We start from the raw sequence: 22809 nt of genomic DNA on the forward strand, positions 1-22809 counted from the left end.
CGGCCCCCACTGGCTGCGGTTTGCTGTCCCGGGCCAATGGGGGCGGCGGGAAGCGGCGCGGGTGAGGGATGTGCTGGCCGCGGGTTCCCGCCACCCCCATTGGCCCGGGATGGCGAACCGCGGCCAGTGGGGGCCGCGATCAGCCGAACCTGCTGCGTCAGCAGGTAAATAAACTGGACTGGCCCGCCAGGGTGGTTACCCTGGCAAGCCGCGTGCCAAACGTTGCCGACCCCTGTATTAGAGGATAACCTAGGTATAAAAATTAGAAACAAAAAAAGCAAGAACTCCTGAAATGTGGAAGACAGAAGTCCCTTGAAATAGAAAGAAGGGAGCACCTATTGCCACAACAAAGCCATCACAATAAGACTAGACGTTTGAGGCTCTGTAAAAGGATATGAAAGAGATTAAGAAAAAAAGGAAACAAGGAAGAAGGAACTTGTTTTCATTTACAATTTGTCAAGCCATTAGGAAATTAATTGACAGATAACATAGAAGGAGGTAAAGAGAGGGCAAGATGAGAAGGAAATAATTAGGAAGGAACTTACTTCAGATAAGATATTTCCCCTCTCAGCAGGTTATTTCATAATTGCCAATTACAGGGTTTCATGAACCTTCCTCTAAAAGTATCCCACTCTGGCCTCTGCTAGAGACAGGATAATGTACTAGGTCAATGGTTCTCAACCTGCGGTCTGCTTGTGGCCCAATCAGAACGGAGCTGCAACCCATGTGACATCCTCAGGGCCATACAGGTAGTATTGGATACGGCCCACAATGGTAAATAGGTTGAGAACCACTGCACTAGATGAACCAATATTCTGTTCTGGTATGGCAATAATGCTAGGGATTTAGTTTCTGGACCCCCCCCCCCCCCACACACACACACACAATTTGGAAGCAGAAGCTGAACTGTGGACTCATTAAAAAATAGGACCAGACAGATCAAGAAATTACCATGGAAGAATTGCAAAGCATTGCCACTTGCTCTCTGTCTGTTACTAGAAATAACCAGGTGGACCTATCTTCTTAAAAAATTACTAGATTAATAAACTGATGAGTTCTCATTTATTTGGCTTTTTGTTTGTGAAAAGCTGATGAAATAGGAAGTCAAGGAAAAAAATAAGGGCCTGATTTTCACAGGTACTGAGCACTCCAACGTCCCATTGATGGAGTTATGGGTGCTCATGACTAAGGCTAAGATTTTGTCATGGATGTTTTTAGTAAAAGTCACGGACAGGTCACAGGCAATAAACAAAAATTCACAGAAGCCATGCCCTGTCTGTGACGTTTGCTGCTGTGGTTCCATGGTTTCCCCCGCCACTGTGGTGGCTGGGAGCTCTGGGGTTCCCCCTCTGCCCGCAGCAGCTGGAGGCTGCAGCATGGCTATATTTCCCAAAGAGAATATGGGACACCCCCCAACTCCTTGCCCAAGGTGCCCCTTCCCCTGCATGAGGCTGTCCCCCATCACTAGAATCCTGAGGAGGGTCCCCTCAGGAGTCTGCCACTTGTTGTGGAACATTGCAGGGCGGGGGCCTATCGCCTGTTGTTGCTGTCATCTGTTGCTGGAACCCTGCCAGGGCCCCGCTGACCGCCAGCTCCAGAGTCCAGCAGTCCTGGGGCTGAAGCAGAGAATGTCACGGGGGTCTCTGGAAGTCACGGATTCTGTGACTTCCATGATATCCATGACATAAACGTCGCCTTACTCATGACCTCTGAAAATGAGGTGCTCAGTGTCCTGACTTTATTCTGAGAGGGTCACATCTAAGTCCCCCTACAGAATTATGCACATACTCCACTTTAGAAATTGTGAGTAGTCCCATTGAAGTCATAAGGCTCTGCATAAGAACATAAGAACAGCCATAATGGGTCAGACCCAAGGTCCATCTAGCCCAGTATCTTGTCTTCCGACAGTGGCCAATGCCAGTTGCCCCAGAGGGAATGAACAGAACAGATAATCATCAAGTGATCCATCCCCTGTGACCCATTCCCAGATTCTGGCAAACAGAGGCTAGGGACGCGATCCCTGCCCATCCTGACTAATAGCCATTGACCTATCCTCCATGAATTTATCTAGTTCTTTTTTTAACTTGTTTATAGTCTTGGCCTTCACATCATCTTCTGGCAAGGAGTTCCATGGGTTGACTGTGTTGTGTGAAAAAAAAAACTTTCTTGTGTTTGTTTTAAACTTGCTACCTATTAATTTCATTTGGTGGCCCCTTGTGTTATGAGGAGGAGTAAATAACACTTCCTTATTTACTTTCTCCACACCAGTCATGATTTTATAGACCTCTATCTATTTTATAGACCTCTATCATATCCCCAAGCTGAAAAGTCCAAGTCTTATTAATCTCTCCTCATACAGCTAATCATACCCCTAATAATTTTTGTTGCCCTTTTCTGAACCTTTTTCCAAGTCCAATATACCATTTTTGAGATGGGGTGACCACATCTGCACAGAGTATTTAAGACGTGGGCGAACCATGGTTTTAAATAAAGACAGAAAATATCATATTGCCTTATCTCTTTCATATTGCCTTATCTCTTTCAACATTTTGTTTGCTTTTTTAACTGCTGCTGCACATTGAGTGGATGTTTTCAGAAAACTATCCACAATGACTCAAGGGGCCACCAAATGAAATTAATAGGTAGCAGGTTTAAAACAAACACAAGAAAGTATTTTTTCACACAACACACGGTCAACCTCTGGAACTCCTTGCCAGAGGGTGTTGTGAAGGCCAAGACTATAACGGGGTTCAAAAGGGAGCTAGATAGAGTCATGGAAGATAGCCAATGATGGACCTATTAGCCAGGATGGGCTGGGATGGTGTCCCTAGCCTCTGTTTGCCAGAAGCTGGGATTGGGTGACAGCATGGATCACTTGATGACAACCCTTTGGGGCACCTGCCATTGGCCACTATCAGAGGACAGGATACTGGGCTTGATGGACCCTTTGGTCTGAGCCAGTATGGCCGTTCTTATGATCTCTTTCTTGAGTGGCAACAGCTAATTTAGAACTCATCATTTTATATGTATAGTTGGGATTAGGTTTTCCAATGCGCATTACTTTGCATTTATCTACATTGAATTTCATCTGCCATTTTGTTCCCCAGCAATTCAGTTTTGAGAGATCCTTTTGTAGCTCTTCGCAGTCTGTCTGGGACTTAACTATCTTGAGTAGTTTTGTATCATCTGCAAATTTTGCCACCTCACTGTTTACCCCTTTTTCCAGATAATTTATGAATATGTTGAATAGGATTGGGCCCAGTACAGACCACTGGGGGATACCACTATTTCAGGGGCAGCAGGTTTGTATAATTTTTGGTGGTGCCCAGAACAGGTCCAAGTCCCCATCCTCACCAGCCTTGTAAGCCGATATATATTTTTTAAAATAATGTAAAAATATGAGGACTCTGGGGTGGGGCTGGGAATGAGGGGTTTGGGAGGGGCTCAGGCAGAGGATTGGGGTGCGGGGGTGAGGGCTGCGGCCAGGGATGGAGGGTGCACAGTGCAGGAGGGGGCTCAGGGTTGGGATGTGAGGGCTCTGGCTGGGGAATGTAGGCTCTGGGGTGGGGCAGGGCCAGGGATGAGGAGTTTGGGGAGCAGGCAGGCTGCCCCCATCTGGGGCCAGAGAGGAGGCCTCTCCCCCCACCCTCTCTTCACCAGCAGCAGTGAGCTCCAGGGGAGGGACCCTCTCTCCTCCCCAGCAGCACACTCACCTCACACCACTGTTACTGCACATGCTCCTAGGGCCCCTCTCAGGTCCTGGAAGTCCCCTCACCTCCCCTGTGGTGGGTGCAAGGGGTGGGGGGGGGGGGGGGCTAGCATCATGTGTGCGCCTCCTCCCCTGCTGCTGCCCCTCACTGTAGCTTCACTAGGGGGTGGGGGGGATGGGCCTGCCCCTTGCCCAGCATGGGGCAGGAGCGGTGACTGCAGGTGGGGGGCTCCCTGCTCTGGTGGAGGGTCCCATCAGAAAAGGGAAGGGTCTGTCCATCACAGGCAGAAGGGCAGGGTCAGGTCAGCCTGCCCTGGCACTAGTGGTTGGGGGCACTAAGACCCTGCAAGAGCAATTGATGCCAGGAGCTGGCAGAGCAGAGCACAACTGCAGGGGGCAGCTACCCGCTGCCCAGGCAGGGACGCTTGGGGGAGGCACACCAGGGCAGCAAGCGGGACTTGACAAATATTGGTGGAGCTGGGCCCTGGGCCATGAATACTGCTGGAGCATGGGCACCACGGGCCCATATAATTCAGCATCCCAGCACTATTTACCTCTCTCCATTCTGAAAACTGGCCATTTATTCCTACCTTTTGTTTCCTATCTTTTAACCAATTACCAATCCATGAGAGAACCTTCCCTCTTATCCCATGACTGCTTATTTTCCTTAAGAGCCTTTGGTGAGGGACCTTGTCAAAGGCTTTCTGAAAATCTAAAATACACTACATCCACTGGATTCCCCTTGTCCACATGCTAGTTGACCTGCTCAAAGAATTCTAGTAGATTGGTGAGGCATGATTTCCCTTTACAAAAACCATGTTGACTATTCCCCAACAAATTATGTTCATTTATGTGTCGGACAATTTTGTTCTTTTACTATAGATTCAACCACTTTGTCCAGTACTGAAGTCAGACTTACTGGCCTGTAATTGCTGAGGTCACCTCTGAAGCCCTTTTTAAAAATTGGCACCACATTAGCTATCCTCCAGTCATTTGGTACAGAAGCTGATTTAAATGATAGGTTACAGACAACAGTTAGTAGTCCTGCAATTTCACATCTGAGTTCCTTCAGAACTCTTGGGAGAATACCATCTGGTCCTGGTGACTTATTACTGTTTATTTTATCAATTTGTTGCAAAACCTCCTCTAAAGACACCTCAGTCTGGAACAGTTCCTCAGATTTGTCCCCTAAAAAGAACGGCTCAGGTTTGGAAATCTCCCTCACGTCCTCAACCGTGAAGATCAATGCACAGAATTAATTTCAGGGCTCTGGAGCAGAGCCCAGAACTGGAACGCAGAGCAGCTCTGGAGCTGCAGGTTTTTGCCTGGAGCTCAGCGCCAAAGCCCTGATTAATTTAGTTTCTCTGCAATGCCCTTATCATCCTTGAGTGTTCCTTTAGCATCAGATCGTCCATGGCCCCACTGGTTGTTTAGCAGACTTCCTGCTCCTGATTACTTAATGTTTTGTTATTACTTTTTGAGTCTTTGGGTAGAATGTTCTTCAGATTCTTTTTGGCCTTCATGTAGCAGATTGAGCACTCACCGCCTCTTGCTGGTCAGTCTGGGAATTAGCTCAATTCCAGCACTTGAAGTGCCTCCTGCTGACCAGTGTCTCTCCTGCCTCAGGCCCCAGGTCCTTCCCAGATCCCAGTGCCCCTTACCCTGGAGTTCTGCCTCACAGCAGTACCCCCCCCACTCTGGATCTCCCCTCCCAGGGGAACCCCCAACCCTCTATGCCCACCTTGCCTCAGTGGCTACTATCAGTCATCATCTAGCCCCCGTTCTCTGGGGCAAACTGCAGTCTGTAATGGCCACTCACCACCGGCAAGAGAGTTGGACCTGCCACCGTTCTTGGCCCAGCTGTCTCCCTGCAGCCCCAGTACTTCCTTGGGCCTTCAGCAAGGTCTCAGCCTGGGGGCTCACCAGGCCAGAGCTCCCCAGCTCTGCCTGCCCTTCCCCAGCTTTGCTCTGCTCTGCTCTGCTCTAGGTACCCTGTGCTGCTTCAGACAGTTAGCTCCTTCCCACTCCAAGGCTAGAGTGAGACCTACCCAGTGCCTCCCTTAGCCCTTATATCAAGGCCAGCTGTGGCCTAACTGGGTGTGGCCATAGCTGTAGCTGCCTTTCCGATCAGCCTACCCTTTTTCCCTAGGAGCAAGGTACCTATCCTGCTACACTTCCTAATTATATTTTTACACTTCATTTGCCAGAGTTTATGCTCCTTTCTATTTTCCTCACTAGGATTTAACTTCCAGTTTTTAAAGGCTTCCTTTTTCTCTCTTGCTGCTTCTTTTATTTTGTTGTTTAGCCATAGTGGCTCTTTTTTGGTTCTCTTATTATGTTTTTTAATTTGGGGTATACATTTAAGTTGAGCCTCATTAGGGTGTCATTAGTTTCCATGAGGCTTGCAGGGATTTTACTTTTGGTGCTGTATCTTTTAATTTCTGTTTAACTAACCTCCTCATTTTTGTGTAGTTCCCCTTTCTGAAATTAAATGCTACAGTGTTGGACTGCTGTGGTGTTTTCCCTGCCACAGGTATGTTAAATTTAATTATATTATGGTCACTATTACCAAGCGGTCCAGCTATATTCACTTCTTGGACCAGATCCTGTGTTCCACTTAGGACTAAATCAAGAATTGCCTCTCCTCTTGTGGGTTCCAGGACTAGCTGCTCCAGAAAGCAGTCATTTAAGGTATCAAGAACTGTATCTCTGCATCTCTGCCTGAGGTGATATGTACCCAGTCAATATGGGAATAGTTGAAATCCCCCATTATTACTGAGTTTTTTTATTTTAATAGCCTCTCTAATCTCCCTGAGCATTTGACAGTCACTATCACCATCCTAGTTAGGTTGTCTGTAATATATCCCTACTGCTATATTCTTATTATTCGAGCATGGAATTACTATCATAGAGATTCTATGATACAGTTTGGTTCATTTAAGATTTTTACTTCATTTGATTCTATGCTTTCTTTCACATATAATGCCCCTCAGCCTACCAGCATGACCTGTTCTGTCCTTCTGATATATTTTGTACCCCGGTATTACTGTGTCCCATTGATTATCCTCATTCCACCAAGTTTCTGTGATGCCTATTATAGCAATATCCTCATTTAATACGAGGCATTGTAGTTCACCCATTTTATTATTTAGACTTCTAGCCTTGGTATATAAGCACTTTAACAACTTGTCACTTTTTAGCTGCCTGTCATTATATAATGTAATTGAATGGGACTTTTTTCATTTGACTGTTTCTCATAAGATCCTACCTGTATTTTCTCATCTTCCATCCTCTCCCTCCTTATTAGGACACAGGGAATCTCCATTTATAGATTGGAGACCTAAACTTTTATCTAAAATCTTATCTACACTAGGATCAGAGTGTGCTAGTTATTACTATGTTTAATATTTATTTTAAAGTAGCACTCACCCAGAGGTCCCAGTCAGAATAATCAGAGCCCCATTATGCTAGGTGCTGTGCAAACACAAACAAAGACATAACACGCTATTTGGGACAGGGACTAGCAGGTTTCAAGCATAATTTCCTTGATCAATGCCTCCAGGGACTTTATTTTGTTTGCAAACCATGTTGGAAAACCATAATATAAAAATCTTGTGACAGATTAACTACAGAGGATGTTGGTGGCTCAACAATATGGAAACAAACGATTAAGTATAAGTGTTCCTCAAAATTGCTATAACATGGTTTGGCCAGCCTTTGTTGATCCACGATACGGAACATGATATATAACCAAAATAAAAAAAAATATGCCTAGCATAGGTAAAATCCTAAAATAGGACACAGTTTTAAACCTGGTTACAAAGTTTGGTCACATCCATACAGGCTAAGCTAAGCTGTAGAATGATATTTTCTGAAGTCATCATTCCTGGAAGTAACACTCCTGAAAGTACTTCAAGGAGTGACATTGCTGCATAAAACTTGAACGGTTCTCCTGACCTCACAGCTGGGAATATTGGCATGGAATACTTCTAGCAGTATCACAAAACATGATAGCCCCAAGTACCTTAAATGTGTGGGTAAATGGGCATTACTAGAATATATGTACTACAGTAAGTGATGGATCACATACCCTATATTCAGCCTCTTTCTCACTGTGACTACTCATAATAGCATCAAGTTTTTACTGTATTAATTTTTCAGAAATAATGGAACAAAAGGATAATGGTCTCTCAATACAATAAAATGCTAAAGAATTAATTGAATGTTACTAGTCAGACAAAGGGGTGTTCTATTCCAATAATGTTATTTCTTTGCTATAAAAGGATTACATATGATTAGGATACGTGTCTAAAGGCGATGAGACTGTTTTGTCTGATGGACTTTGGTACAGAGAAGTACAATTTGCTCCTTGCATTTACTAAAAAGCTTCACTATCTTTACCACACACACAAAAAGCCACCATTTGTGTTCTAGCCATTCAGAAACCAATTATATAAAACAGAATACAAGTACTGTACTGAACCTGAGAGACAAATAATGCAGGAGAGATTCTTTTGTGCCTAGTTAAGACCACAGATAAGAATGAATTTTGTGACCAATAATGGTAATTTGTCCACATCAGAAAACCACTATAGAATTTGGTACAGTTGTCAGTCTCTGCTCAGGATAGGGCAGAAAGCAGAAGTTTTTGTAGGTTAGGAATTAGGTGCCAGGACACCACTGTGTGGGAAGGCTTGCAAAGCATATGCCCACACTGCTATATTTCTGACTGTAGTTTCAGAAGTAGGGCCCTACCAAATTCACGGTCCATTTTGGTCAACTTCATGGTCAGAGGATTTTAAAAATTTTAAGTTTCATGATTTCAGCTATTTAAATCTGAAATTTCACGGTATTGTAATTTTAGGGCTCCTGACCCAAAAAGGAGTTTTGGGGGGGTCACAAGGTTATTGGAGAGGAGGTTGTGGTATTGCCACCCTTACTTCTGTGCTACTGCTGGCAGGGCGCTGCCTTCGGATATGGGCACCCGGCCAATAGCCACTGCTCTCCAGCTGCCCAGCTCTAAAGTCAGCACAGAAGTAAAGGTGGCAATACCGCGACCCCCCTAAAATAACCTTATGACCCCCTTGCAACTTCCTTTTTGGTCAGGACCCCCAATTTGAGAAACGCTGGTCTCCCCCGTGAAATCAGTATAGTATAAAGTAAAGGCACACAAGAGACCACATTTCATGGGGGGATACCAGATTTCACGGTTCGTGATGCGTTTTTCATGTCCGTGAATTTGGTAGGGCCCTATTCATAAGCAAAATGAAAAAAATACACTCTCTTTTCTTTTCTTCTTTTTTTAAACATGAACTGGTTTCTCAATAGCTCAATTGTTATTTGTTTTTAGTGATCTTCAATAAAGGTCAATTTGACAGACTGACACCATTTTCATGTGACAACATTTCTAATCCAACATTTTTGTGATACTAATGGACCACCTTTTCAACTAAAATAAAGGATCAGAAACAGTTTTGACAATAACAACAAAAAGATATCCCAAAGAGATACTGGAGTGTTCATCATTTCAAATGCACACAATCAGATATGTGCACACACTGGGTTTAAAAATAGCAAAATGAATCTATGCAGACATGTACGGTAAAGCTAAGGGAGATATTAGACAACATTAACATACTAAACCAAAGCTTTATCTCAAAATGCAAGATCTTCAATAGATGTGTTAACCTCCATTTCTCTATCTCAAACATGCACACTCGCAAACCTGTATACAATATATATTATATTTTAACAGCATCCTTGGGGGGACAAGATGGTGCATGACCCAGCTTCCTAATTTTATTCTAGAAGCTAGAAACTGTAAGGTCGGGAACACCTTTATCCCAGCCAAAGTCCTTACTCCTGCTGCTTTATATGGTATAAATTCTGTCTTCCCCTATAAAGCGGGGTTCCTAATCTATGGACACATATTGGTTGTGAGGGGGGAGACAGGCTGTAGAGTAATATTGTAAGCAACATGTATATCATAAGAACATAAGAACGGCCGTACTGGGTCAGACCAAAGGTCCATCTAGCCCAGTATCCTGTCTGCCGACAGTGGCCAATGCCAGGTGCCCCAGAGGGAGTGAACCTAACAGGTAATGATCAAGTGATCTCTCTGCTGCCATCCATCTCCACCCTCTGACAAACAGAGGCTAGGGACACCATTCCTTACCCATCCTGGCTAATAGCCATTAATGGACTTAACCTCCATGAATTTATCCAGTTCTCTTTTAAACACTGTTATAGTCCTAGCCTTCACAACCTCGCACCAGATACAACAGGTTGTTAGAGATGGGGAAACAACCCTTTGCTTTAGAAAGGAAGGCACTGAACAGAGTCATAGTAATGTGTTCTTACATTCATCTACATTGGTTTACAAAATATCTATTTCACTGAACACTTCCTTGCATGAATATGTTTTAATTAAATTACATTTTAAGGGGGGGAAACGGATCTCAGATCTCTTCTAAGAGCTATCAAACTTCCCTTCTAAATGGGAATTGAAGTTAGAGGGTAAGGAGTTTGGGAAATCCAGCTGTTCCCCTCCCAATCTCGTTGAGGCTTTTCTATTAGCTCAGAAGGGTTGGGACATCCGACGGCTCAAAGCGTTTCTTTGCAGCGAGGACTCTGTTTCGAGGGTGAGGATGGATGTTCTAGTCAAGACGGCCACTCTTGCGAGCTAGGGATTAGCTTTGCACATTTGTCCCTACGGGAACGGGGGCGAGTGACTCCCCCTCCCCCGGAGCTGCCCCTGCCCCTTATTAGTGCAGGGTCCTGATGGGGGGAGGAAGATGGAAGCCAGAGACTAGCTGAAGGGAGCCGGCAGACACCAAAGGCACAGCCAGGGACCCCAGGCCCGGAGAAGCCCCTCGCCCCACCAGGTACCTGCGCTGCTGTTGCGGCGGGTGGGGGGTTGTCCAGCAGCTCCATCTGCAGCTCCTGCGCCGCCGTCGCCGGAGTGGGAGGCGATTTGGACATGTCGCTTTGGACCATTGGAGAAAAGTACCAGCCGGCTTCGCCCCACGCAAGCCCCGCAGTGAATCAGTGCAGAGCTCCGCGCCGGCACCGCCCGCTGCCGCTGCTTGCCCGGGGAGCTCCCTCAGCGCCGTGCCATCGGGAAGCCTTCAACGCCTGGCTGGGAGCAGGAAGAGGCGGCGGCCGCCGGGCGGGAGCGAAGGGAGGGAGGGTCCCTGGGACTCCGCGCGGCTGCCCTGCTCGCCTCGCCCGAGCTGCTGCTGGAGACTGGAGCGCGGGGAGCGGGCACCGCCGCCGCCAGGCGGAGGGGGAGGAGACGGGGAGGCGCGCTGGGAAGAGGGAAAGCGGCAATGACCGTCTCCCCCCACGCGAGCTCCCCGGCAAGGGGCGAGCCGCGCCGAGCGGCCGGGGGAGGCTGGCTGCAAACGCGGCGTCCGGCGGGGCAATCACTGACCCCCTCCCAGCAAAGTTTCTCCCGACGGGCGGCAGGGTGGGGCGTTAACGCTGAGGCAGGTTGGTAAGGGCTGGATGCAGCCCAGTCCCCGCCACACCCAGCCACATCTGTCACCTCCCAAAGGCCAGAGACTCTCTAAAGTGGTTGCAAAGCGGGGGCAAACTCCGGCTGCGGGACAGAGGCAGCACCTCGCTGCGACCGGGGCCTCCTTTTATGGGCATTGCTGGTATTTATGAAGTGCAGCCCCTGTGCCCCACACGGCACAGGACGTGGGTGCCCCTGTTCCAAAGAGTTTGCGGTCTAAAGACACGACTGTTGACAAAAGGGGAAAAAAAGGATGCAATTAAAAACATTCCTTATATTTCCATCCTCTCTAAATGACAGCACAGCTCACTTCCGAAACGCCACGGGACCCAAAGGTCGAGTTTCCTTTGCTGTATGTCACAACTTTTAAAACGTGGCCATTGCTGGATTCGTGGGGAGAGTGACCTCAGTATCCCGGGTTCCCCCAATCTCCTGTTTAACATTATCCACAAACATGTTCCCTCTATTTAATGATGAATACAAATGACCAAATACATTTTCAATGTTTTATATCCAGGCAGCTCGTGAAGCACAGTATGTCCTCCTCCTTTCCCCCACCAACTAAACTTCTACATATCTCAGCAGACCTGGATGATGATGCAGGACTCTTGTTGGCATAGTCCATCTCTAGCCAGCTATACAGTTGAAAGTACGGCAAAGAAAGATCAGGGAGTACTGGCTGTTTGTAGGTGATGGAAACTACAGGAAGATAACTCCTTCTCCACAGTGATACTGATTTTAAAAGGCAACTGGCATCCCAGGCCGTGTATACACTAGACAATTTCGCCACTAGAACTTTTGCCAGCTTGCAGCCATCATCATTGCTATGCCTGTACACACCTGGCTGCTTTTGCTGGTGCTGTGCATCCTCACTGCCAGAGGTTGTGTCTGGCATGTCAAAGTTCAGGGCAACTGCAGCTGCATTCCCCCTCCATGATCTACCAACGGCACCCACTCTAGGCTTCCAGCTCTGTTACCTCTCCTGCATTTCTCTCCCTCAATTTTTTCCAGGTCCCACAATTCCTACATCACCTTCACTGTGATATTTCCAGCAATCCAGACTGCCTAAACAGGCCAACATCTGTGCTTCACTTTCTTGCCAAAGGCTCACAAATAGTGAATTGCCAGCAGGTATAACTTACTACACAGCCCTTTATAAGCAAGTACATTTATTCTTAAAATGAAAGCATTATAAAGGAAACATTAAAAACAGTAAATGAATCTACATGCATATTAATAAGCTTACACACCCCGCCCTCCCGCCCCCCGACAACTCCACAAGGACTCTGCTCTGGTAGGAGTCAGTCCTTCAAACTCTACCAAGGGGGTTTTCTATAGTTACAAGTTCATAACAGCCTCAGCTCAGAACAAGCACAGCCACAGATAGTTCAGTCTTTTATACATCTTGGGCCTTTGATCTTCACACTCTAGGAACAGTTAATCAGCAGATAATGGGTTTCTCCTTCGTGTGTAGCTTCAAAAGCCTGGGTTTTTGCATAACCCAAGGTGGGAATTTGCATTCACCTCCCCCTAAAAATTCCCCAGGTGGACACTCAAATACTGTTTGTCCCAAAAGTCCATTCTTGTCTGGCACTTTGTTCAGTATAGTCCTTTGAAATTCATAACACTTCCCAGGATTCACAACCCAGCCACCCCCTAGAGAAATTGTGTGCAGTTCTAGCCCACAACAACACATAACTTTTGCATTTAATACAATGGACTCCAAAGATACTTAAACTTAATTCAGTAAGATTGTTCAATTGTAGGAAATTGACATATTTGTCACAAGATAGAAGACATGGTACAATGTGGCTAAGCATCCCCATGTCCCCTGAGGCACAGTCCAGCTCAATGCCTTGTGGGCCTTTTAATTCCCTGGATGCAGTGCTGATATCCCACAATGCACTGCATCCAGGGAATTATGAGAGCCCATGATTCCCTTTCCTCCATCCCATAATTTTTGTGTGTTTTTTAAAGTTCACACAAGTCACTTTTCTCGCCCTGCCATCTCACCAGCGGAAACATGGATGCTACATACGTCAGAGGATGGGGAAAGGAAAAGATTTGGAGTGGGACAACCTATATACCAATAACACACATGAACCCTATCAGGGTTGACCAGGTTTCTCACTATAGTGGTGCTGGAATCACCAAGATTAATAAAATTATTGGTGATTTAATTTACCATGTGTATGACACTTCTTATGGACCGACTCCGAATTTTATGTCTGCCATGACAATGGTTGATGTCTGCAACCCCCTGCAGTAATCCGTGCATAAGGCTGGCCATACTCTGGATCCAGCTTTTGGGACAGAAGTGGAGATTGGAGGGATAGAAATGACTGGTGTCATGTGCCAGCCATTGTCTCATGTGATTTGAGATTTGGGGTATATCTATCCTGACTGGATGAGTGATCTTTTTTGATGGAACTAGTGAGGTTCCAGACAGACAACACAATGGATAAGGTGTCAGTGGCACTGGAAAGATTGCAAAAGTGTGGGGGTGGCTGGTCAACGTTGGCCTGGCCACTCCTCAGTCATGACAGAGGGGTAGCTAGGCCAAATTTGAATCAGTGCCACTGTGATGTGGTGCATGGAGGTGCAATGCCACTCAAAAGTGGTCTGACTGCCCTGCTGCCTTGATGAAGGGGCAACTGAGCCCACCATCATGCTGCCCAGCTTTTTTCAGGGCCAAGGTAGGGCCTGGATCCCTTATTGTGCCCCTGCCAACTTGAGGTTTTCAAAAGTGGGGGTTGTAATGAAATGCTAAACTGTAGTATACTGTTCAGCATATTTAAATGAACCACAGACATACCTGCATAGCATTAACGGATCTTATGATGAACACATCTGGTGTGTATAAGCAAGCTCTGTGACCAGTCCATAACTGATGCAGAAATACATGACATGGTGTCAGAAGTAAACTAAGAACAGAAACAGAAGGAAAACAGCAACAAAGGTTGCAGATGGAAGGAAAACAGCAACAAAGACTGCAAGATCTAGCAACATGCCACTCTTCAATGCCCCAGAGAACTTCAGCTTTGACAAATCTTTGCAATGGACAGACTGGAAGCAGTATTTTGCAAGATTTTGAATTGCAAACAAACTCCACAGAGAAGCTGGAGATATACAAGTATCTTCTTTAATTTATGTTATAGGGAAGCAGGCAGAGAATATCTTTAAATCCCTTGACCTTACTGAAAACAGCCACAAAAGTGACCCTGAAAGGGTTCTGACTATGTTTGGTGGATACTTTATACATCAGAGAAATGTGGTTTATGAAAGAGCATGTTTCTATCACAAAATTCAACAACCAGGGAAAATGTCCAGCCAGAGATGCATGGTGTAATAAATGCATGAAATGTGGACATTTTGCAGCTGTTTGCCACACTAAAGCAGTCAGGGAGTTGACTGATTATACTGACAATCAAGAGTCATTGTTTTGAAGATCAATAGCATGTGAGGCTACAGAACCTGCTTGGAAAGTAAAATTTAATATTCATGGCAAGACTACTGACTTTAAAATTGACTCAGGAGTTGACATCACAGTCATCTCAGAAGGGGCCAATCACATTCAGTCCCCACCCCCTCCAGAGTGGAAATCACCTGACACAACTCTGATAATCCCAGCAGATATTCTGAACTGTATGGGCCAGTTCACTATACAGAAACAACTTATAAAGACAAAAGATGTGCATTCAAAGTACATGTGATCACAGGATCAAAGCCTAACAACCTTCTCAGCTGCAGCGGGGCAGCCATGATGAGCCTAATGAGAAAGGTGGAAGAACTCGATGGAGGATTCGATGGTATTGGACTTTTGAAAGGAGATCCAGTACAAATCAGCTTAAGAAACAATACTGAACCATGTACAAACACTCCTAACAGAGAGACCTTGGAAGAGACTAGCTGCAGTTTTATGAGAATTCAGAGGACATAATTACTTAGTCATAGTGGAATATTTTTCCAGGTATATAGAAATAATGTACATGAAGGACATAACATATCACAATGTTATTGAGAAACTGAAGTGCACTTTTGCTCACTTCTGTATTCCAGAACAACTGGTGACAGACAACAGACCACAATTCACTGTGGCAGAATTGAATTCATTCTGAACAAAATATGATTTTGATCATATTACTAGCAGCTTACATTACCCACAAGTGAATGGAGAGGCTGTGAGAGCAGTACAGACAGCCAAGAAAATCCTACAGCAGGAAGATCCATTTTTTGCTCTTGAGTTACAGATCAACACCAATAGTTACTACTGGATATAGTCCAGAACAAATCCTGATGCTAAGACAACTCAGAACTGCTGTTCCAACTTTGGAAAAGAATCTATTTGCAAAGTGTCCAGATGTGAAAAAGAGTAACCAGATTGGATAAAAGGACAAAAAGAGCCTATGAACGCTTTTATAGCAGATACCACTCAGAGAACTGCTGGATCTAGAACCTGGTGACCACGTATGTATCCAACTGGACAAAGAAAAAGAAGGACCACTCCAGCTCTCCTAAAGGAAAAAGAATTCAGCATCCAGATCACATGTGATCAAGACCAACGGGAGGTTCAACAGAAATAATTGACATCAACAGTTTGTTCCTCAGAAAGAACAATCAACAGAGCAAACGCTACAGGTGGCAGATGTAGAACACAAAGAAGATGACTCTAAGATTCCAAACTGACCACAGCCAGTCATTGCAACTAATGGACAGCCATATCACCAAGTTGTTACACGTTCAGGTTGCGTAATTAGAAAACAGTACAGTTTAGAGACACTTAATAGACTGGTACATACTGAATTTCAAAGACTGTGTGAAAGTATAAATATTATAAATGGTAGGAATGTAGAACTTAAAGGGGGATATGTAATGGCATGCTACATTGAATTATACTGTTCAGCCAATAGGTGGCACTATGTGTAAAATATCTTATTTAAATACACCTCAGTCATACCTTGCAGAGTATTAAAGGATCTTACGATGAACACATCTGGTGTGTATAAGCAAGCTCTTTGACCAGTCCATATCTGGTACAAAAGTACATGACGGGGACACTGTCCCCGTTTAAAAAAATTAAGAGCAATGGCCCTTTGCCCCCCGATCTCTGGTGTCCATGAAGGTTGTTACTCCAACTGCCCACTTAAAAGATCCTATTAAATAATCAATAATGTATTTAGTTTTAGACAATGAAAAGCACCACACAAAAATGCCGAGCACCCTAAAACTTCCTTAAAATCATAGATACAATGATAACGAACCAGCAGGATGAAAATAATGATATATAGGAAATAAATCAACTCACCTAACAAATCAAAGCAGCAGAAAAGACCTTTCACCATCCAAGAATATACCTTAAAACTTTCTCCCAATTCCTATCAAACAATTAACAATCTTGTGCCCTCCGTTATTCATACTGTGATCCCTAAAAACCCTCTCTGTAGGCTTGGTCCTTAGAGGTTCCCCCATGGTTCAATGCTAGTAAAGAAGTGTCTTGCTGGGTACAGCTGCTTGTGGCATACAGATTTAAGACTGTGTTGCTTTTGCTCTATCTATGAAGGAAGTGAAGATAAGTCTCTTTGTTTCTATCGTTGCACCTGCACAGTGGAACAGTTTTGAATGATTGGGAGTTTAGTGAATCCTTACTGCATTTACGTCATTCTGGAGTCAGATTTTTCATACTGCGAAGAATATTCTTGTTACTCTGTAGAAAAAAGTTGCTGGGAGCTGAACCAAGTTGCTTATTGCAGGGGAAACAGAACAGTGGTCTTGAGGAGAAAACACTGTCATTTTGTTTCATCCAGTATTGGTCAATGAAGAAGTGAAGAAGTTGAGGTGGCTTCAAGCTACAATCTGTGAGGAAGTATAACCATTATTTGTAACACAAGTGCACAACTTAGGTATGCTGTTAGATCCTGGACTGCTTCTAGATGTTCTGGTAGTGGGTATGATCAAGAGCATTTATTTACCTACGTGCTTGGTGAGAAGAATCCATCCTTTTCTCTCCAGTGCAAACCTTGCAACAATTATCTATTCATTTTTCACTTCCAGATTAGATTTCTGCAATAGATTTACTCCTTGAGACCACTGTGAAAACGAAGCTAGATTACCACACTCTACTTATTAAGTGGCATTTCATAGCAGAAGCATATTACACCAGTCCTCCAAGATCTACACTGGCTGCCATAGATTTTTCAGCTGCATAGAAGATGTTGGTTTTCAATAAAGCCTTTATAGGTTTGTGATTTGATGAGCAGAGAAATAGTCTCTCTCCCCCTACCATAATACTCTTGTGGAGATAAATAGAGGTGCTTGAGCTAAAGCATCTTCCCTATGAACTGGAGGTAGCTCCTGGCAGAACATTCTCTATGAGGGATTATTGACTTTGGAATGCTGTCTTCCCCACTGAAAGAAAGATTCTTGGAAGAATGATGCAGTGAGGAAGTTCTGACTTAATCTGGGTGAATAGTGCATGAATAATTTACTCAATTCATTTCCCCCCTTTTTTGTGTGCATTAATTGTCCAGGAACAGAACACTATAAACTTAAATTTAGTTTTTAGAATGATTCAGCAGAAAAGTTCTGCAGGTTATTTTTAGCTTGTAGCTTATTTATTGGTAGTTCATTTCAAATATTTTATATTTGAAATCTGAGCTGTTTGATTGGACAAACTGGTCATATTTTATGCTTTAAATGGATGAACATAGTTCTCAGAATCAGATTCCCATACAAACACTTATGGGTTCTGGATTTGAAATATGGCCCCAGGACTTTTTTTTACTGGCAGTGGTGGAGGGAGTATACAGGCATGTAAAAGTAATTAAAGCCCCCTTTCCCATCCACCAAACTTCAGCCATTTTTGAGCTCTCTAACCATGCTAAAGTGGGTGCTTTCACTATTGAAGATATTTTCAGACCTTTTGATTATCTTGGATCACTTAAATAGTTTCTTTTTAAAAATTTCAAATGTGCCATGGGATCAGGGCTGACCCAGCAAGTTCTCACACTGCAACTCCCAGCCTTGATGGAAGTTCCAGGTGTGCACTACTGCCAGAAAAAGTCCTAAGTCTTCAAAGACTTAAAGCCTTTTACATGTTTGAAGAAATATGATTTAGAATTAACCATGTTAGTCACATGCTGTGTTTTCCTTTTTTTAAAAAAAATCACAGAGGGCAACATTCTATGTAGGCACTTTTAAGTGTGTATATATCGGGAGCACCACACATTCAGACTCAGTAAAAGCTGGTTTAGTTAGGCAAATTAGATTGCATAATCTTCACTGTGGTAGGCAATCTTTATTTCTTCTCCTCCTCTTCCACCCTGCACACACCGATCCTAGGCTGTTATTCTGCATGATTTATCTCTCAGCCAAGTTTATCTGAAAGCTCAACATTCACTTCAAACTTCTTGCATTTCAGAATTTTATCCCTTTGCTTTTTGAATTGCTAGCAGCTTTTCTATTGGTCCTCTGTACAGCCATTTTTCAGATGGTGCCTGCTCTGTAGAAAACACAGGACCTCAGAAGAAGAGAAACAGAACAAGGCTCTTGAGTAAAGATGTTCTCTTATTAAGATAGTAGTAAAGTGAGGATGGGGACTGTACCCATCAAACACAGTAACATATGCAGCTGGTGCTAGATCACATTTGTTAGCATTTATCCTTTAGTCAGTCTCAAAATATCTTTTCTTTTGACTAACCTTTAATACTTATAGCTGTAGAATATATTTATAAATAAATTAATAGCTCTGAAAATGTACAAGTTATATAAATACAAGATCCTTTGTCCATTGTACATGGAGTTAGTCCAGACAACTGTATACAGATAAACGTTTTCAAACTATGCATTATGGTATGTGTCATGAAGTCGTACTGTTACACAAAGTCTTCCAAGTTCTATTTATTAGCAAGAAAGCAAATGTTTAGTCTTAAGAAGACATGCTGTGTTAGTTTTGGTTATACAACGTTCTGTATAAAGGGAGCTGTGTGAATGCTTTCTGCTTTGTTCTGTGATTGCAGTGAATTGCTCTGTGGGAACCAGGCATGATGGGCAGAGATTCCTGAATGAAGGGACTGCCTACATGCTGTTTGTGACTACCTCCATTCCAGGATAAGGCTGTGTATGAAAATAAGCCAAGGCCCACTTACAATATACACAAACTCTGCACCATTGATTTTTCCTTGCTGGGAAGCCAACCTGCCAGATCCACATCTGCTACTGCTCAGCAGAGGGGCCAACCCAATTACATTCAATACATTATCTAATATTTATAATGGACAAATGTTGAGTATTCATATAAGGACATTTCTAATCTTGTGAAATGGCAAGGGCGCTAGTAGAAGACAATAACAGAAGAGACAACACTTTCAAGATTTAGTTTTTTTCAAACAACAGTTCAGGGACCATATAAAGCTAATTTCACTCCTTCTACAAATGTATGAGAAATTTGGTGGTCATGAAAGTGAGGTACTGAAAGCACTGGCATTGTAGCAATGTACAAGAGGGTATGTCTACACTGCAATGTAAGCCTGGGTTTAAGGCAACCCCCTCACCTTGCATCTACATTGTAATTGCGCTAACCCAGGGCTTGGACTCAGAGTCCCAGGACCCTGCAGGGCTGAGTCCAAGCTCAAGTCGAGCCAGGACCTAGGGTCTGAGCCCTATTGCTTGACAGTGTAAACACGGTGCCAGCTTGACTCAGGTCCCGGGAGTCATCCAGATGTATCCCACAGTTCCTTGGCCCAACTTCCTTAGTCCTCTCTATCCCAACAATCTGCAGTGTACTCTATTAAAAATGAAAACCATGCCCCTTTGTAAATGGCAACAGCTCAGGTCAGCATTAACCCATTCTCTTCTGATCACCAATCTGCAAGCACACTATCAGAGATCCTCCAGGGTCTTCAGTGGAGACTAAACCTATTAAGTCTTCTGCAAAGTGAACTGCTTCCTGGTCACATGAGCACAGCCAGATTTTGGTGAATCTCTGGCGTAAGGCCAGTAAAACTGTGGACTTCAGCAAAAGCACCAGGAAGGACCATGCATACCAACTATACACACCTGGCCCACACATTCCTGCCCCCATATGGCAATTAGTTTTGAATTTTTTATGAAACAGAATAAAGGTTTTAATTTTAAACTTACCATTGCCGCTGCACTTTGGTAACTATGATTAACAAGGCTATGGCAAGAGACAGTGTGAGGACTGAAGCATCCCCTTCACAATATGTGTAGATTCACTTTAGAACTGTTACATTTTATGTCCTTGAGATTCCACATTAATTAATTCTATGCTCCCCCAGAGCTACTTTAAACAATAACCCTCTGTTTCTTGTCCTATTTCAGGACCTTCAACCTCTACCACCTGCTGTTCTTCTGGAACTCGATCCCTGGCCTGACATTCATAAGAACTTAAAAACAGCCATACTGGGTCAGACCAAAGGTCTGTCTAGCCCAGTATACTGTCTTCCAGCAGTGGCTAATGCCAGGTGCCCCAGAGGGAATGAACAGAACAGGTAATAATCAAGTGATTATCACTCATTCCCAGCTTCTGGCAAGCAGAGGATAGGGACACATCCCTGCCCATCCTGGCTAATAGCCATTGATGGACCTATCCTCCATGAATTTATCTAGGTTTTTTTAACCCTGTTACTGTCTTGGCCTTCACAAAATCCTCTAGCAAAAAGGTCCACAGGTTGACTGTGCATTGTGTAAAGAAATACTTCCTTTTGTTTATTTTAAACTTGCTACCTATTAATTTCATTTGGTGACCCCTGTTCTTGTGTTATGAGAAGGTGTAAATAACACTTCTTTATATGCAAGCTGTTCCATACCCCTAATCATTTTTGTCACCCTTTACTGAACCTTTTCTAATTCTAATATATCTTTTTTGAGATACAATGATCACATCTGCATGCAGTGCTCAAGATGTGGGCCTACCATGGATTAATATAGAAGCAATATGATATTTTCTGTCTTATTATCTATCCCTTTCTTAATAATGCCCAACATTTACTTCTGTTTGCTTTTTTGACTACTGCTGCACATTGAGCAGATGTACCCTCATGGATCATTCCAAAAGGAAGCATTTCCATGATGAAGTTCTGGTCAATGTTCTTGAGACCAGCATGTTCAGAACCAGAAGAAGAGGGATGAAAGCCTGGAATAACAGCATGCTGAGAGGCAGGAGGAAAAGCTGAGATTCGCTGCCCGGGTGGATGACAGTGTTTCAGCAAGGGAGCTGACACTTGCAAAGCAGTTTCTGGAACAGGAATGGTGGCTAAGAGAGGAGGAGAGAGATCAACAGATAGGACTGTTTTAGCAACTCCTGTATATAATGGCTGCTAGAGCACTGGCTCCTGCTGCCTCCCCCATACCACAGTGATGTACCCTCAGCCCAGCAGTAGCTTGGGCAACTCCATATCGGGGCAGCGTATATATTCAGGACTGATGAGCGGCTGGGCATGGCAACTAAACACAATGCAGCCTTTTTTCTTCCACCTGTTTCTGGTGTAAATCTCCCACCCTTGCCGCCAAGTGAGGGGTAAAGGTGTAAAGAAGGGAAAGGAGAACTTCGGCCCAGGGGACATGCAGCAATAGGGGGATTGTGCTGGGTATTAATTATTTCCTGCCCTTTCTTTTTGGGTGTGTGGTTTTGTAATAGCAGCTGGCCTTCCCTAGTCTGTGTGAGTGCTTTACAGTTTTAAGACCCGATTGCAAGTAAAGCATGTTATGTTTTCAAGAAAGCTTGTTGCTATCAGTGCATCACATCATACAATCATGATTTGAGATAATAAAGTTAAAAACGTGTTAAGAAGTAATTAAGCATTATAAAGCAAACTGTATTCCTCTATTTACCTAGATACAGCAATTCTAATGTCAATAAATTCCATCTGTACAGCCTCCCACCCCGTAACCACAACCAAATTCATTTTTCATCATGTTCATCATGTCATTCAAACTTACATTGCATGGCAATCAAGCCTACCCCACTCCCAAGCACTGCCCGCCCCCCAAAATAAATGAGCCACTTCCCCCCCCCCCGAAGCACATTTATAGAGGTACTATTCCCCCTCTTCCACTGGGTCATGCAAGTGGTGGATTATCCAATGGGCCCCAGGGCCCATGCTCAGGGGACACAGAAAAACATGGGCACCACAGCAGAAATCCGCCACATGATGGGAGAAGCTTGGAGCTCTGGCAGAAGCTGCAGGGCAGACAGGGGAAGCCCCAGCGCCCGACCCCGGTCCCTGGCAGAAGTGCAGGGTGGTGGGGGAAGCCCCAGTGCCTGGACCCTCCACTGCGGCCCCGGCACTGGCAGAGCTCTCGCTCCCTGCTGTGGCCTCAGGGCTGGAGGAGCTCTCAATCCCCTCTGTGGCCCTGGGGCCATGGTTGGGGGATATAGCTTCTCCGGTTTTGGGACTGCGAGGGTTGGGGGTGGAAAAGAATGAACAGAGAGTGGGCTGCAGTGAGTGGGAAGGAATGGGGCATGACCATGGGTGAAACGGGGGCAGAGCCATAGGGGAATAGGGCAGAATGGGGTAGGGCTGTGGGTGGAACAGAGGCGGGGCTGTGGGGGAAAGAGCAGAAC

The 22809-nt window shown here is 44.5% G+C and overlaps 1 protein-coding gene across 2 annotated transcripts in view; it reads right to left on the minus strand.

Annotated features, from left to right (window-relative positions):
• The window catches only part of CACNB2 (calcium voltage-gated channel auxiliary subunit beta 2), a 370084-nt gene extending 359178 nt beyond the window's left edge, over window positions 1–10906 (minus strand). Inside the window, exon 1 of one of the 2 annotated variants that reach the window (XM_034760328.1) lies at window positions 10598–10906. In XM_034760328.1, the coding sequence (XP_034616219.1) occupies window positions 10598–10705 (108 nt within the window). In that variant the 5' untranslated portion in view covers window positions 10706–10906. The remainder of the gene's footprint in view (window positions 1–10597) is intronic. The other variant, XM_034760327.1, reaches the window with a different exon arrangement.
• Between the last annotated feature and the right edge of the window lie 11903 nt (window positions 10907–22809).

Source organism: Trachemys scripta, chromosome 2 (genome assembly GCF_013100865.1).
Source record: "Trachemys scripta elegans isolate TJP31775 chromosome 2, CAS_Tse_1.0, whole genome shotgun sequence".
NCBI lineage: Eukaryota > Metazoa > Chordata > Testudines > Emydidae > Trachemys > Trachemys scripta.